General features: G+C 43.1%; 1 protein-coding gene across 8 annotated transcripts in view; it reads right to left on the bottom strand.

The window, feature by feature from the left end:
- The window catches only part of LOC110507900 (RNA-binding protein Musashi homolog 2), a 372,381-nt gene that overhangs the window by 18,090 nt on the left and 336,604 nt on the right, over window positions 1-17,687 (bottom strand). For 7 of the 8 annotated variants that reach the window (XM_021588306.2, XM_021588303.2, XM_021588305.2 and 4 more), the window contains exon 12: window positions 9,576-9,773. The exons of the other annotated variant lie outside the window; for it this stretch is intronic. In XM_021588306.2, coding sequence (XP_021443981.2) covers window positions 9,576-9,773 — 198 coding nt within the window. The remainder of the gene's footprint in view (window positions 1-9,575; window positions 9,774-17,687) is intronic. 8 annotated transcript variants of the gene reach the window in all.

The following is a 17,687-nucleotide window of genomic DNA, read 5'->3' as shown; positions in this document are numbered from 1 at the left end:
CTCTCTCTCACTCTCTTTTACACTCTCTCTCTCTCTTTTACACTCTCTCTCTCTCTTTTACACTCCCACTCTCTCTTTTACACACTATCTTTCTCTCTTTTACACTCCCACTCACTTTCTCTCTTTTACACTCTCTCTCTCTCTCTTTTACCCTCTCACTCTCTCTCTCTCTTTTACACTCTCTCTCTCTCTTTTACACTCTATCTCTCTCACTCTCGCTCTCTTTTACACTCTCGCTCTCTCTTTTACACTCTCTCTCTTTCTCTTTTACACTCTCTCTCTCTCTCTCTCTTTTACACTCTCTCTCTCTCTCTCTCTATCTCCCTCTCTCTCTTTTAAACTCCCACTCTCTCTGTCTCTCTTTTACATTCTCACTCTCACTCTCTCTCTTTTACACTCACTCTCTCTGTCTCTTTTACACTCTCACTCTCTCTCTTTCTTTTACACTCTCACTCTCTCTCTCTCTTTTACACTCTCACTCTCTCTCTCTTTTACACTCTCACTCTCTTTTACACTCTCACTCTCTTTTACACTCTCACTCTCTCTCTTTTACACTCACTCTCTCTCTCTTTTACACTCTCACTCTCTCTCTCTCTTTTACACACTCTCTCTCTCTCTCTCTCTTTTACACTCTCGCTATCTTTCTCTATTTTACACACTATCTCTCTCTCTCTTTTACACTCTCACTCTCTCTCATTTACACTCTCTCTCTCTCTCTTTTACACTCTCACTCTCTCTCTCTTTTACACTCTCACTCTCTCTCTTTTACATTCACTCTCTCTCTTTTACACTCTCACTCTCTCTCTCTCTTTTACACACTCTCTCTCTCTCTCTCTCTCTTTTACTATGCAGATGTTATTATTCAGTGTCCCTCAGGCTATGGCAGGAAAATACATATTTGGCTGCAAGAGGAGCCATTGCTCCTTCGCCCATGAGTATTCTTAGTTTTTCCTCTGGGTTCAATTTGTAAAAATGTGGAATATATGCAGTCATTTCTGTGAATAATGAATCTCTTTGTGAGGAATATTTATCACAGTAAAGGAGAAAGTGCATCTCTGTCTCTACCTCCCCTGTCATGCAGTGACCACATACACGCTCCTCTTTGGGTAGCCATGTCTTTTTATGTCTGCCGGTTTCTATTGCCAATCGGTGGTCACTCAGCCTGTACTTGGTAAGGATCTGTCTCTGCTTCGTATCTCTGACAGAGTAGAGATAATCAGCCAATTCATATTCTCTGTTTGGGGTCAGATAGCAATTTAGTCGGCTTTGGGATTTTGTTTCGTTTTTCCAGTATTGTAAATATGATTCCTTTGATTGGTTCATGATTTTGTTTATTGGAATTCTTTCTTTTGAAGCAGTGCTGGTGTCAGCTTGGTTGGTGAGGTCCAACACCATCTGACTGAGAGGGCTCGTTTCTGGGCTCAGCTCTTGGGCTTGAAGTGCTTTAAATTGCAGACTCGAATTTGGACTTGAATTTAGATGTAGCCAAAATTTTAATGATCTTTTCTGTATTTTCATTATTACTGGAAAACGGCCCAATTCTGCCCTACATGCATTAGTTGGTGTATTTCTCTGGACTTGTAGAATTTTCCGACAGAATTCTGCATGTAGGGCTTCAATTGGATGTTTGTCCCACATTTTAAAATCCAGTTTATTGAGTGGCCCCCAAACCTCACTTCCATAAAGTGCTATTGGTAGGATTACACTGTCAAATATTTTAGTCCAAATTCTAATTGGGATGTTGATTTTGAATAATTTCATTTTTATTGCATACATTGCTCTGCGGGCTTTTTCTTTGAGTGCATTCACTGCCATATTAAAGTTTCCCGATGCAGATATGGTCAGACCAAGGTAGGTGTAATTTTTTGTGTGTTCAATTAAGGTGTTGTTCAGGGTGAATTTACATTTGTGTTTCTGACATCTGGGTTTTTTTTGGAAAATCATGATTTTAGTTTTTTGGAAATTTACTGCCAGGGCCCAATTATGGCAATATTGCTCCAGAATATTCATGTTTTGTTGAAGACCTTCTTTGGTTGGTGATAGAAGTACCAAGTCATCAGCATATAGCAGGTATTTCACCTCTGTGTCAAATAGTGTGAGTCCTGGGGCTGGAGATTGGTCCAACATGTCTGCTAATTCATTGATATAAATGTTGAAAAGATTTGGACTCAAATTGCAGCCTTGTCTCACACCTCGACATTGTGAAAAAAATTCTGTTCTTTGGTTTTTGATTTTTATTGCACACTTGTTTTCTGTGTACATACATTTTATTAAGTCATACACCTTACCACCAAGCCCACTTTGTAGAATTTTGTAGAATAGCCCTTTGTGCCAAATCGAATCAAATGCTTTTTTAAAGTCAATAAAGCAAGCAAAGATTTTTCCCTCTTTTTTTTGGTGGACGTGTTTATTAATTAGTGTGTGTAAGGTGTATATATGGTCAGTAGTGCGATGGTTAGGGAGAAAGCCAATTTGACATTTACTTATTACATTTTTTTCTTGAAGAAAGGTTTGAATTCTTGAATTCAAAATGCTACAGAAAATCTTTCCCAAGTTACTGTTGACGCAAATTCCCCTGTAATTATTGGGGTCTGATTTGTCTCTACTTTTGTGGATAGGGGAGATGAGCCCCTGGTTCCAGACATCAGGGAAGCAGCCAGAAGTTAAAACCATGTTGAACAATTTAAGCACAGCATTTTGCAACTCAGGTGTGCTGTTTTTCAGCATTTCATTTCTGATGTTGTCTACACCACAAGCCTTTTTTGATTTAATAGATTTTAGCTTTTCATTTAGTTCTTGTTGGGTTATTGGGTAATCTAATGGATTTTGGTTGTTTTTAATGACTGATTCCAGGATGTTCAATTCTTCTTTAATTTCTAATTGGTTCTGTTGTAAGTCTTTTTGTGGGATGTTTTTGTATCGATTATCAAAGTAAGTTTTCCAAATTCCTACATCTTGTATGGCTAATTCTTGTGGCTTTGTTGTGCTTAAATTGTTCCACATATCCCAAAACTGATTTTGGTCAATTGCGTTTTCAATTTCATCAAGTGTCTTGTTGGTATAATTCAATTTCTTGCATTTCAGTGTTTGTTTATACTGTTTCAGAGTTTCAAAGTATTCATATCGTAGCTCTGGGTTGTTTTGCTGCTTATGTTTTTTGTTTGACATTTGTCTTAGGTGTTTTCTAATTGTTTTACATTCATTATCAAACCATTTGTCAGAAACATTTAGATTTTTGCTTCTGATGTTGCATTGCTTTGGTTTTCTCAAATTTGCTTTCGATGCTGCTTTTTGGAATATGCAGTTGATGTTTTGGGTAGCTGAATTGACACCATCTTTATTGTTTTGGTACTGTGAGTTATTGAAAAACTGTATAGAGTTCATCATTTCATTTGAGTTCAATGTTTCAATGAATGCCTCTGCACTGTTTGGAGCCCATCTGAACGATTGGTTTATGTTGTAAAGTTTATTGGGCTGTTTTTTTGAATGAATATTGCCGGTTAATTTCTTCAGAAACACGTTGATCTGACTGTGATCTGACAATGGTGTCTGTGGTCTGACAGTGAATGCACTAATGGAGGAGGGGTCAATGTCAGTGATGGCATAATCGACTACACTTGTCCCAAGAGCTGAGCAGTAAGTAAACTGACCTAAAGAGTCCCCTCTGATTCTACTATTAAGCATGTACAGGCCTAAGGCTCGACAGAGATGTACTAACTCTTTTCCATTTTTGTTCAGTATTTGGTCAGGACTGTTACAAGGAGGGGTGTCCAAATATGTGTTGGTTACCTCCCGCATCAGTGTAGTCAGGCTCAGAACCTGTTCGTGCATTGAAATCTCCACAAAGAAGCACTTTACCCTGTGCCTGAAATGTTATGATTTCTGTCTGGAGATTGTCAAAAAACTGATCATCATAATATGATGAATCTGCATAAGCTGCACATATGTATACATCATTGTCACAATAGATTGTACCTTTGTTAAGTTTTAGCCAAATGTGAGTGGTACCTTTTTTCATTTCATTCAGTGCTAAGTCCTGCTTATGCCAAATGATGATTCCACCTGAGTCTCGGCCCCGTTTAACATTTTTATGTTTGATTGATGGTAGTAAACTTTCTCTATAGCCTGAGGGACACTGAGTATCTATGTCTTCACGACACCATGTTTCCAGTAGGATTATGATGTCCTGTCCCTTGATGTTTTTAATCAATTCTGAATTTGTTGTTTTATAACCAAAATGTGAAGAGTATAGGCCCTGGATATTCCAAGAGCTGATAGTTAATGATCTCATTTATAATAAGTGATATTCACTGGTTTGAGTAAAGTACATCGAAAAAAAAAAAATACTATATATATATATATATATATATATATATACACATACACACATACACACATACATACACACACACACCCATACATACAATATATATATATATATATACATATATATATACATACATATACACATATATACATATATATACATACATACATGCACATACACATATACACACATACATACATACATACACACACACACGCGCACACACACACACACACACACACACACACACACACACACACACACACACACACACCATTACATATAATAATTATTATAATACCGGTGTCAATACATTTAGGAATATTTGTAAACAAATTAATAAGAATGGAATAAGATTTCACTGTACTTATTTTATGTGCAATCTGCAACCCTGTGTGTTTGTGTGTGTGTGTGTGCGTGTGCGTGCCCATGTGTGAATTAAAGGGACTGTCTAACTCAGTAGTCTGCATATTAGTTGCAGTAGTTGGCGCACCTCTCCTATCTCTGATTGTTCTAGGGGTCTTCTGCCAGAGGTTACCTCAGCATATGTAGGCTGACGATCTGACTGATACATGGTGTGGACTGCATCATGTGGTCTACTTCCCTGAAGGGCAGTGTTCTGACCGACCCTGGAGTAGTGGTCAGAGCTGTGTTGTGATGGGCTGGGTCTAGTAGAGCTGTGTTGTGATGGGACAGGTCTAGTAGAGCTGTGTTGTGATGGGCCGGGTCTAGTAGAGCTGTGTTGTGATGGGCCGGGTCTAGTAGAGCTGTGTTGTGATGGGCCAGCTCTAGTAGAGCTGTGTTGTGATGGGCCGGGTCTAGTAGAGCTGTGTTGTGATGGGCCAGGTCTAGTAGAGCTGTGTTGTGATGGGCCAGGTCTAGTAGAGCTGTGTTGGGATGGGCTGGGTCTAGTAGAGCTGTGTTGTGATGGGCCGGGTCTAGTAGAGCTGTGTTGTGATGGGCCAGGTCTAGTAGAGCTGTGCTGTGTTGGGCCTGGTCTAGTAGAGCTGTGCTGTAATAAGCCATGTCTGGCTCTTTTCTCCTCGGGATGGTGGAGGTACTGTTGTTTCAGAAGGTGGGGCGGGGGACCTTTGTTGCTGGGGTGATGGGTGTGTGGGTCCCTGCCAAGTGTTGCATCTTTTAGGTCCTTGGCAAAGGTTCTGATACTGTCCTGATCAAGATGTATATTATCATATAAGTGTTGACATGTCAGAGTGGGGTGGTGAGCCGTTCTGACGTTGAGCAGTGAGGCACAGTCCACAGTGATCTGTTGATTTATTTTGTCGATCAACTTTCCTGGGAAGTCTTTTCTTGGTAGGAGGGTGGACACAACTATATTGGTTGTTGGGAACATAGCCTGTGCCCGTTCTGCCACTCTTCTCACTGCCCCAGATACATTTTCACCTTTGGCATGAAGGTCGTTTGTGCCAGTGTGGATGATGATGTTGTCAGGGGTGTCAATCCTGGTCTGACTGAGTAGCTGCATTGCACTCTCAGTTGTAGGACACCAGAACTTATACACCTGGTGTCTAGGGAATAATCTTTCCTGGACTAAGAACTTCCCATTTGAATCAATTAGGATTGCAGTTGTGGGTGATTGCAGACTGGGAGGCTGGTATTCTGACCTGGGCTGGAGCAGACTGGGAGGCTGGTAGGTTAACCTGGGCTGGAGCAGACTGGGAGGCTGGTATTCTGACCTGGGCTGGAGCAGACTGGGAGGCTGGTATTCTGACCTGGGCTGGAGCAGACTGGGAGGCTGGTAGGTTAACCTGGGCTGGAGCAGACTGGGAGGCTGGTATTCTGACCTGGGCTGGAGCAGACTGGGAGGCTGGTAGGTTGACCTGGGCTGGAGCAGACTGAGAGGCTGGTAGGTTGACCTGGGCTGGAGCAGACTGGTAGGCTGGTGCAGTGTCATCCGGCTGTGTAGTGGAGGCCATGCTGGTCTCAGGTTCTGCTTGTGTTGTACCAAGCTGGTGGACATGTTCTCTAGATGCAGAGGACACAATGACTCTCTGCCGGTTGAGGGTGTCAATGTACCTCTCTTTTTGTTCGAGCTCCTTTCTTGTTGTGCTCAGATGGTCTCTGAGGTCATCATTTGTCTGACTCAGCTTGTCCATTCTGCTCTCCTCCCTGAACTGTTTCATCTCTTCTTTGAGTTTCTGGACAGTGTCCTCCTCTTGAAGCTTGTTCTCTCTGAGTTCTATGACCTCTGCTTCGACTAGAGAGAGGGTGTTGTGGAAACGTTGCATAGCAGGTGTTCTTATTGAAATTGACATGTCCTTGACTCTGTCTGCTGCAGGTGAGGTAGGTAAAGGGACATTGAGGGCTTCCTGCTGGGTCACAGAGACCATTGGGGTCTGCTTTTCTCCATCTCCCTCCTTGACTTTTTCCTCATTTTCTGAGATGATGTCAGCGTCTGCTTTTAGGGTAGCAAACCTATTCTCAAAAGCCTGGAGGCTTGAATCATTGCCTTGTGTCAATACAGTTCCATTATTATATAAGTTTACTGTTTGATATGTGTTGCTCTGGTCAGTTTCTTCAAAAATGCTGATCTGACATCCTTGGCTGATGCCCCTCTTTTTTGAGAAAGGGAAATGGTTGCAAATAACCTTTTTCCATATGTTCCCTCGATTGGTATTAAAGATTAAATTTGCTCTTGTTTTGTAACTGGTAAGATCTGCAAACAGGCATTCATGGTTCTGTCCCATCAACAAACCTTTGAAACTTTTCTTAGCTTTCTCTGTTTGGATGTCTGGTGGGTAAACAATTTCCATAGCAACGCTGGTGATGTTGGCTACAATGTTGCAATAGAAGTGCTGTTTCTTGTATTATGGTCTCTTGTTTCTTCAGAGGACTGTTTCACTTTGTTGTCCTTTTTCTTTTCCTTTTTTCTTCTGTCCTTATTTTGCCTTCCTTTCTTCTGTTAACTAATCTTTTTTTTGTTATTCTTTGTAAGCTAGCTAGCTTCTTCCAGGAGAGTCCCTAGCAACTGCTTAGCAACATGTAAACAATTCAGCTAGCAATTCAGCTAGCTAAGATAACTGTACAATTTTATGAAAAATAGTTACTTTTTCAAAAGCCTGTCTTTTTGGTTTGTTGCTTGTATTGTCTTCTATTGAGTCTTGCAGTTTTCTTTTGATTTTTTCGATGTACTTCACTCTAAAAAACCATTTAAATCTCAATATATACAGGAGCTCATTTTTCAGCAGCTGATCAATTTGGATCTCTCTCTCTCTCTCTCTCTCTAAATTCTCTCTCTCTCTCTCTCTTTTACACTCTCGCTCTCTCTCGCTCTTTTACACACTCTCTATCTCTCTCTCTCTCTTTTACACTCTCACTCTCTCTCTCTCGTTTACACTCTCTCTCTGTCTTTTACACTCTCTCTCTCTCTTTTACACTCTCACTCTCTTTTACACTCTCACTCTCTTTTAAACTCTCACTCTCGCTCGCTCTCTTTTACACTCTCTCTCTCTTTTAAACTCTCAAACTCTTTTACACTCTCTCTCTCTCTTTTACACTCTCACTCTCTCTCTCTTTTACACCCTCTCTCTCTTTTACACTCTCACTCTCTCACATTCTCACTCTCTCTCTTTACACTCTCACACTCTTTTACACTCCCACTCTCTTTCTTTCTTTTACACTCTCTCTCTCTCTTTTACACTCTCACTCTCTCTCTCTTTTACACCCTCTCTCTCTTTTACACTCTCACTCTCTCACATTCTCACTCTCTCTCTTTACACTCTCACACTCTTTTACACTCCCACTCTCTTTCTTTTACACTCTCTCTCTCTCTCTCTCTCTCTTTTACACTCTCTCTATCTCTCTTACACTCTCACTCTCTCTCTTTTACACTCTCTCTATCTCTCTTACACTCTCACTCTCTCTCTTTTACACTCTCACTCTCTCTCTTTTACACTCTCACTCTCTCTTTTACACACTCTCGCTCTCTCTCTTTTACATTCTCACTCTCTCTTTTACACTCTCTCTCTCTCTCTTTTACACTCTCACTCTCTCTTTTACACTCTCTCTCTCTCTTTTACACACTATATCTCTCTCTTTTACACTCCCACTCGCTTTCTCTCTTTTACACTCTCTCTCTCTCTCTTTTACACTCTCACTCTCTCTCTCTCTTTTACACTCTCTCTCTCTCTTTTACACTCTCTTTCTTTCTCTTTTACACTCTCTCTTTTACACTCTCTCTCTCTCTTTTACACTCTCTCTCTCTCTCTCTCTCTTTTACACTCTCACTCTCTCTTTTACACTCTCGCTCTCGCTCTCTCTTTTACACTCTCACTCCCTCTTTTACACTATCACTCTCTCTTTTACACACTCTTGCTCTCTCTCTTTTACATTCTCACTCTTTCTCACTCTCTCTTTTACACACTCTCACTCTCTCTTTTACATTCTCACTCTTTCTCACTCTCTCTTTTACACTCTCACTCTCTCTCTCTTTTACACTCTCACTCTCTCTTTTACACTCTCACTCTCTCTTTTACACTCTCGCTCTCTCTCTCTCTTTTACACTCTCACTCTCTCTTTTAAACTCTCGCTCTCTCTCTCTCTTTTACACTCTCACTCTCTCTTTTACACTCTCGCTCTCTCTCTCTCTTTTACACTCTCACTCTCTCTTTTACACTCTCACTTTCTCTTTTACACACTCTCGCTCTCTTTTACATTCTCACTCTCTCTTTTACACTCTCGCTCTCTCTCTCTCTTTTACACTCTCACTCTCTCTTTTACACTCTCACTCTCTTTTACACTCTCACTCTCTCTCTTTTACACTCTCACTCTCTCTCTTTTACATTCTCACTCTCTCTCTCTCACTCACTCTCTCTTTTACACTCACTCTATCTCTCTCTTTTACACACTCTCACTCTACATTCTCACTCTCTCTCACTCACTCTCTCTTTTACACTCTCACTCTCTCTTTTACACACTCTCGCTCTCTCTCTTTCACATTCTCACTCTCTCTCTCACTCACTCTCTCTTTTACACTCTCACTATCTCTCTCTTTTACACTCTCTCTCTTTTACATTCTCACTCTCTCTTTTACACTCTTTCATTCTCACACACACACACACACACACACACACACACACACACACACACACACACACACACACACACACACACACACACACACACACACACACAATAGCCTTCTGATAATTCCTAACTAGAGTTCATGAATCTGAATGGCATCATTGACTAATTGAAGGATTGAAGGAGACGTTAGTGGGGTACACACCTGGGCTCTTAAAGGGGTCCGGGCTGTGCTGCAGGTGGTGCTGGAGAGGGGAGTTGCAGGCGGAGGTGGCATGATGCTCACTGTGCTGCAGCATCTGAGCAGCATGGGGCCCCAGGGAGCCAAAGTCGGCAAAGGAGCAGGGCGGCCCCCGCAGGTCACTGGGCCCGGCCCCGGAATAGAACCCATAATCTGGGAACCCTGAGAGATAAGAGTATAGTATAGGGAGGGAGGGAGGGAGGGAGGGAGGGAGGGAGGGAGGGAGGGAGGGAGGGAGGGAGGGAGGGAGGGAGGGGCGGGATGGGATGGGACGCATGTCCATCATCTTGGAAACATTTTACACAGTACTGTAGTAATGTAATGGCTTTTTTTGTTGTTATTATATTGCTATGTTGTTGTTGTTTTTCTGCATGGAATTGTGGTGTGGTAAAGAGGAAGGCAAACTACAGCAAACATCCATGATATTTCCCCCCACCGCCCACCACCCCCCAGCTGCCCCACTGGCAGTGTGTGTGTGTGTAATGTGGTATGAGAGACTGGGTACAGGGGCACTACATTACACACACACCAGCCCTGCTCCCTAACACTAGTGTAGCTGATGTGGCCTCAGGCTAAAAATGATGGTCAAATAAAATCTTTAGCAGAATTTACAACAGGTCAGTTCATGTAATCTTCACTTGCTCGCTTCAAAACACACACACATAATAACTGTGAGAAATACACACACTAAGAGCTCAAGAGTGAAAAATAACCAAAATGAGATTCTCCTAAAATAAGCGGGAGAATGATGAAGGAAAATCTATTATTCATGTTTGGGCTTCTGCTCATAAATCAATATGATTAGAACAGCAATTCCTCATTCATTTTAGATTTGACACAGGCAAGATTCCACAATGTACTGGACTACTGATGTGGTGGAGAGGACACAAGGCATTTGTAGCCTAGTGGGCGGCAGGGTAGCCTAGTGGTTAGAGCGTTGGACTAGTAACCGGAAGTTGGACTAGTAACTGGAAGGTTGCAAGTTCAAACCCCTGAGCTGACAAGGTACAAATCTGTCATTCTGCCCCTGAACAGGCAGTTAACCCACTGGGCCGTCATTGAAAATAACAATTTGTTCTTAACTGACTTGCCTAGTAAAATAAAACTGTAAAGCTTATGTCCCCACAGCTCCGTTCCGTTGACACTCAGAGAGAGCTGCATTATCTGTGTAAATGGACTGTACTTAAAGAATATTATGTGTTTGTTTAGTTTCAGTTAGTTTTCAGACCTGATTTGCTAGTTTTTATATTCTTTTGTTTCGGAAAATTGTGTCACTTTCATCAGGGGTGTGTTTAGCAGGACGCAACGTTTTGGAATGTTCAGATAGAAATAGCCTATGTAGAATAAGGAATCACATCAGCATTTTTATCTGCAACGTTCAAGACTGTTTGGCAACTAAACATGGCAAAGGTGGACAAATCCACAGGGCAGGTGGATTTGTGTTATCAGTGGCGACCCGTCATTCAGAGCAGGTGGATTTGTGTTGTCAGTGGCGACCTGTCATTCAGAGCAGGTGGATTTGTGTTGTCAGTGGCGACCCGTCATTCAGAGCAGGTGGATTTGTGTTGTCAGTGGCGACCCGTCATTCAGGGCAGGTGGATTTGTGTTGTCAGTGGCGACCCGTCATTCAGAGCAGGTGGATTTGTGTTGTCAGTGGCGACCCGTCATTCAGGGCAGGTGGATTTATGTTGTCATTGGCGACCCGTCATTCAGAGCAGGTGGATTTGTGTTGTCAGTGGCGACCCGTCATTCAGAGCAGGTGGATTTGTGTTGTCAGTGGCGACCCGTCATTCAGAGCAGGTGGATTTGTGTTGTCAGTGGCGACCCGTCATTCAGAGCAGGTGGATTTGTGTTGTCAGTGGCGACCCGTCATTCAGAGCAGGTGGATTTGTGTTGTCAGTGGCGACCTGTCATTCAGGGCAGGTGGGTTTGTGTTGTCAGTGGCGACCCGTCATTCAGAGCAGGTGGATTTGTGTTGTCAGTGGCGACCTGTCATTCAGGGCAGGTGGATTTATGTTGTCATTGGCGACCCGTCATTCAGAGCAGGTGGATTTGTGTTGTCAGTGGCGACCCGTCATTCAGAGCAGGTGGATTTGTGTTGTCAGTGGCGACCCGTCATTCAGAGCAGGTGGATTTGTGTTATCAGTGGCGACCCGTCATTCAGAGCAGGTGGATTTGTGTTGTCAGTGGCGACCCGTCATTCAGAGCAGGTGGATTTGTGTTGTCAGTGGCGACCCGTAATTCAGGGCAGGTGGATTTGTGTTGTCAGTGGCGACCCGTCATTCAGAGCAGGTGGATTTGTGTTGTCATTGGCGACCCGTCATTCAGAGCAGGTGGATTTGTGTTGTCAGTGGCGACCCGTCATTCAGAGCAGGTGGATTTGTGTTGTCATTGGCGACCCGTCATTCAGAGCAGGTGGATTTGTGTTGTCAGTGGCGACCCGTCATTCAGAGCAGGTGGATTTGTGTTGTCAGTGGCGACCCGTCATTCAGAGCAGGTGGATTTGTGTTGTCAGTGGCGACCCGTCATTCAGAGCAGGTGGATTTGTGTTGTCATTGGCGACCCGTCATTCAGAGCAGGTGGATTTGTGTTGTCAGTGGCGACCCGTCATTCAGAGCAGGTGGATTTGTGTTGTCATTGGCGACCCGTCATTCAGAGCAGGTGGATTTGTGTTGTCAGTGGCGACCCGTCATTCAGAGAAGGTGGATTTGTGTTGTCAGTGGCGACCCGTCATTCAGAGCAGGTGGATTTGTGTTGTCATTGGCGACCCGTCATTCAGAGCAGGTGGATTTGTGTTGTCAGTGGCGACCCGTCATTCAGAGCAGATAGGACAGAGCCTGTTTTGAGCAGCACCTGTTTTTTTGGGGGGTTTTGCATGTTATTTTGGCATTAATTTGTGGCACATATCAGTTTGCAAACAATGTAAAAATACATTTATTGAGTAAATAAAGCAGCATGGTCTCTTTTTTGTTTTCTTGAGTAAGGCAGCTCCAAAATGCAGGTGTTTCAGCCCAGCTCAGTGCTTTCTGTGGTGGTGGTGGTGGTGGGGCAGCCAGCGGAAAATACAGAGCTTAAGGGCTGGTAATGTTCTCTAGTTGCACCGTGATTCGCGCAGTGTTCTGTTACTAATGGGGACACTACGTCACTGCAAAATCTACAGGGAGAGCTAGAAAATTCAAGCCCCTTGGATGCTGCCAGTAACATTAGAAGTGCCCATCCGAGAAGGTCATTGGTCACAGATAAAATGACGTCTAATCACGTTATATCTACCGTAGCTTTGATTGGACTGATCATGTCAGCATCATACTTTAAAAATCTTAGCTTCTTAGCTAGCAAGCTAGCAGTCATCATCATGAATCAAGTCGACAATCTACTGACAAATCCTTTTCAGTCCTTGTCATATGAAGAGAAATTATGAAGAGAGATTATAGATAAAACGCAGTGGTGGGCCGTCAGGGCCAGCAAGGCCTTCTCTGCTGGCCTAAACATCATCAGAATATAATTTTAAAAAATATATATTTTCCCACAAATATGTATTAAATTATTCCCCAGGGTAAGCGTTATACTCTTCATTTCATAGCTTTCCTCTTGGTTGCACTACTTCCAGCCACAGGTTGAGATTTGGAGGGTTGGTCTTTATGTTAGATCTTTTATCCAAACATATTCAGCCATCATGTGTTGCCAGGGGTCTAAAATCTGCCCTCAGGCCTTCAGAATCAACAGTGCGGGCGCTTGTAGCTTAAAGTGAATGTAAATTAACATTTTGTGTCAACCAATCAGCTTTAGAGTTGGCCATTGTACGCCAGCTGGCTGGCTCCAGTGTTACACAGGAGCCAGCTAGCAGGCGTAGTGCGTGCACGTCTTTTGATTGGATTACCAATATTGAGGGGCAGGTCTATGCAGAACCTCAGAAATAGGAAACTGAATTTGATAAACAAATTAATTTACTACTTTTTTCAACCCACAATGGCGGAAGGAGGCGAAGATATCGATTTGGTCGAGGATATAATTATAACGCCATTCTCAAGACAAACTTTTCAAGAAAAGTTAGACATTGTCAGGAGAGGTCGACGCCGACGCCTACAAAGCTTGTCACAGGCGGGAAAGGGGTTCGTTCGCCACTTTCAAAGTTCCAACTACGAGCGCTATCAATGGCTCACAGGCTCCGAGAAGTACTGCAAACTGTACTGTTGGGAATGCCTATTAATGCCTATGATCGATTTGGTGTTTAGAGCCACACTGGCTTTGCAAACTTGAGTTGTCTAACCAAGGCAGCAACGAGACACCAAAGTACGGCTGGGCACTTACAAGCAATGGTGCTTTTGAAAACTTTTGGGGACACCCGAGTGGATCTACAGCTCAACGAACAAGCGCGCAGGGCAACGGAGCTGCACAATGAAAAGGTATTGTACTCTTCCCCTGCAATTCTCTGAATAAAAATGTCAATTTCAAGGTGACGCAACGCCTGGTTATACTGCGTTTCTGTCTAAATGTATAGTGTCTAGAGCCATGGCATCATAATGATGGTAATAAGAGGTGGATTAATTCGGCTGGGACTGTGTAGGACCTCACTGAAGGCCCAGGCCCCAGGCACGCCACTGATAAAACGTATCGATGCTCATCGGCCATTGGACATAAACATTACACAACAAGTTGGAAATCACAAATTCAACAATGAGTGGTTTAGAAGGAACCAGTGGCTAACTGCAAGCATTGCCAAGCAATCACTAACCAGCTATTCAGTGGAGTGGGTGTGTGGTCCAAATCTGGGTTTAAGGGTCTCTTTTCAAATCATAAAAGGATAAACATTCGACATTGGCCATGCTGTCAATCCAGCATGACTTTTGCTATGTTCAAAACAACAAGTTGTCTTGAAAGCACCATAAATTCAGTAGAAACCTAATTTCTTTAAGCAAGTCAGCCATATCAGCGTTGTTTTTTAAAAAGGCAGTAAATGAGGCTGAATTAACTGTTTTTCTGGCAGACAAGGCTCCGCTGACAGCCAGGTGTAGCAGTGGTAAGGTGTTGGGACTGCTGTTGGGACTCTGCTGATGGGACAGTTTTATGTAGGCCCTAATAGTTTGTGGGCACCATTTGTCAACGTTATAGTGCAATTAATGTATTGTTTAGTGTTGTGTAATGGCTTTTTTGGCATGCATCTAAAACATTATTTTTTTTTGCCCCACCATGATTTACATACTAAAATTGCCACTGCAAATACTAAATAGCTTTTTATGATTTGTTTTCATATGAGTTTCAGTTTATTATAATAGCCATGCTGCTTAAACACAATGTGTTGACATGGACCACAGGTCTCCTGACTCATAATGTGTTGATAAAAACCTATCTTTGCACACTGACATTACTGTACTTAGCCTACGGTACTTGTCTAGCCTTTGCTTTTCAAATCCAAATGTACTCATTCACTCTACTGACTGACCAAAATAACGAAACATACTTTCACTTCATGTAAAGAAAGTTTTATTTAACCTTTATTGAACTAGGCAAGTCAGTTACGAACAAATTCTTATTTACAATGTCGGCCTACATGTATGCAGTGAATGTCAGCCTACATGTATGAAAGTGAATGTCGGCCTACATGTATGAAAGTGAATGTCGGCCTACATGTATGAAAGTGAATGTCGGCCTACATGTATGAAAGTGAATGTCGGCCTACATGTATGAAAGTGAATGTCGGCCTACATGTATGAAAGTGAATGTCGGCCTACATGTATGAAAGTGAATGTTGACCTACATGTATGAAAGTGAATGTCGGCCTACATGTATGAAAGTGAATGTCGGCCTACATGTATGAAAGTGAATGTCGGCCTACATGTATGAAAGTGAATGTCGGCCTACATGTATGAAAGTGAATGTCGGCCTACATGTATGAAAGTGAATGTCGGCCTACATGTATGAAAGTGAATGTCGGCCTACATGTATGAAAGTGAATGTCGGCCTACATGTATGAAAGTGAATGTCGGCCTACATGTATGAAAGTGAATGTCGGCCTACATGTATGAAAGTGAATGTTGACCTACATGTATGCAGTGAATGTCAGCCTACATGTATGCAGTGAATGTCGGCCTACATGTATGAAAGTGAATGTCGGCCTACATGTATGAAAGTGAATGTCGGCCTACATGTATGAAAGTGAATGTTGACCTACATGTATGCAGTGAATGTTGACCTACATGTATGAAAGTGAATGTCGGCCTACATGTATGAAAGTGAATGTTGACCTACATGTATGAAAGTGAATGTTGACCTACATGTATGAAAGTGAATGTCGGCCTACATGTATGAAAGTGAATGTCGGCCTACATGTATGACAGTGAATGTCGGTCTACATGTATGCAGTGAATGTCGGCCTACAGGTATGCAGTGAATGTCGGTCTACATGTATGCAGTGAATGTCGGTCTACATGTATGCAGTGAATGTCGGCCTACAGGTATGCAGTGAATGTCGGCCTACAGGTATGCAGTGAATGTCAGCCTACATGTATGCAGTGAATGTCGGCCTACATGTATGCAGTGAATGAAGGCCTACAGGTATGCAGTAAATGTCGGCCTACAGGTATGCAGTGAATGTCGGTCTACATGTATGCAGTGAATGTCGGCCTACAGGTATGCAGTGAATGTCGGTCTACATGTATGCAGTGAATGTCGGTCTACATGTATGCAGTGAATGTCGGCCTACAGGTATGCAGTGAATGTCGGCCTACAGGTATGCAGTGAATGTCAGCCTACATGTATGCAGTGAATGTCGGCCTACATGTATGCAGTGAATGAAGGCCTACAGGTATGCAGTAAATGTCGGCCTACAGGTATGCAGTGAATGAAGGCCTACAGGTATGCAGTGAATGTCGGCCTACAGGTATGCAGTGAATGTCGGCCTACATATGTATGCAGTGAATGAAGGCCTACAGGTATGCAGTGAATGTCGGCCTACATGTATGCAGTGAATGTCGGTCTACATGTATGCAGTGAATGAAGGCCTACAGGTATGCAGTGAATGTCGGTCTACATGTATGCAGTGAATGTCGGCCTACAGGTATGCAGTGAATGTCGGTCTACATGTATGCAGTGAATGTCGGTCTACATGTATGCAGTGAATGTCGGCCTACAGGTATGCAGTGAATGTCGGCCTACATATGTATGCAGTGAATGAAGGCCTACAGGTATGCAGTGAATGTCGGCCTACATGTATGCAGTGAATGTTGACCTACATGTATGAAAGTGAATGTCGGCCTACATGTATGCAGTGAATGAAGGCCTACAGGTATGCAGTGAATGTCGCTCTGCATGTATGCAGTGAATGTCGGCCTACAGGTATGCAGTGAATGTCGGCCTACAGGTATGCAGTGAATGTCGGCCTACAGGTATGCAGTGAATGTCGGCCTACAGGTATGCAGTGAATGTCGGCCTACAGGTATGCAGTGAATGTTTGTGGAGACAACAGAAGACAGATGTCTAAAAAGTCCTCTCCAGCCCTCTCCACTCCGCATCTCTCCAGAAGAGGTGGGACGCCCACTCAAGCAAGGCGTTTTTAATCATTTAAGGAAGGGAACAAAACATACACACACACACTTAGCTTTTAATAAACGTTTTATGTGAGCGCTAATAGCCGGGTGTCCTTGAGGTTCAAAGTGATTTCTGAGCTCCCCTCTAATTAGCCATCCCGTTCTGTTTCCTCTCTTCTTCCTAATTAGATCTTTAACAACAAACAAATGAAGACCTTTACAGAGCCATGCCACCAACACCCACATTAGTTCCCACTGAGGAGGAGGCCTCCGCCTGGCCCCTTCCCTTTGACACTCTGTTCCCCTCACAGGCCACCCGCCATGATGCCAGCCAGCAGAAGCATCCCCCTAAATACAGACTAGGGAGAACAACTTGGCAGGAATGACAGGGAGACAAATACAACATTAACACTCTTGCATGTGCGCACACACACACACACACTTACAACAAACACACCTGGCGGCTTTGTTTGCACTGACATGGAAAATAAGTCCTTGGCTGCCGGTGTCCCGGGTGCCGTGAACGTCTCATCTAACAAAGCACGGCAAAATG

Source organism: Oncorhynchus mykiss, chromosome 27 (genome assembly GCF_013265735.2).
Source record: "Oncorhynchus mykiss isolate Arlee chromosome 27, USDA_OmykA_1.1, whole genome shotgun sequence".
Lineage (NCBI taxonomy): Eukaryota > Metazoa > Chordata > Actinopteri > Salmoniformes > Salmonidae > Oncorhynchus > Oncorhynchus mykiss.
The sequence above is the reverse complement of the archived record's forward strand: the minus strand, read 5'-3'. Positions and strand labels throughout refer to the sequence as shown.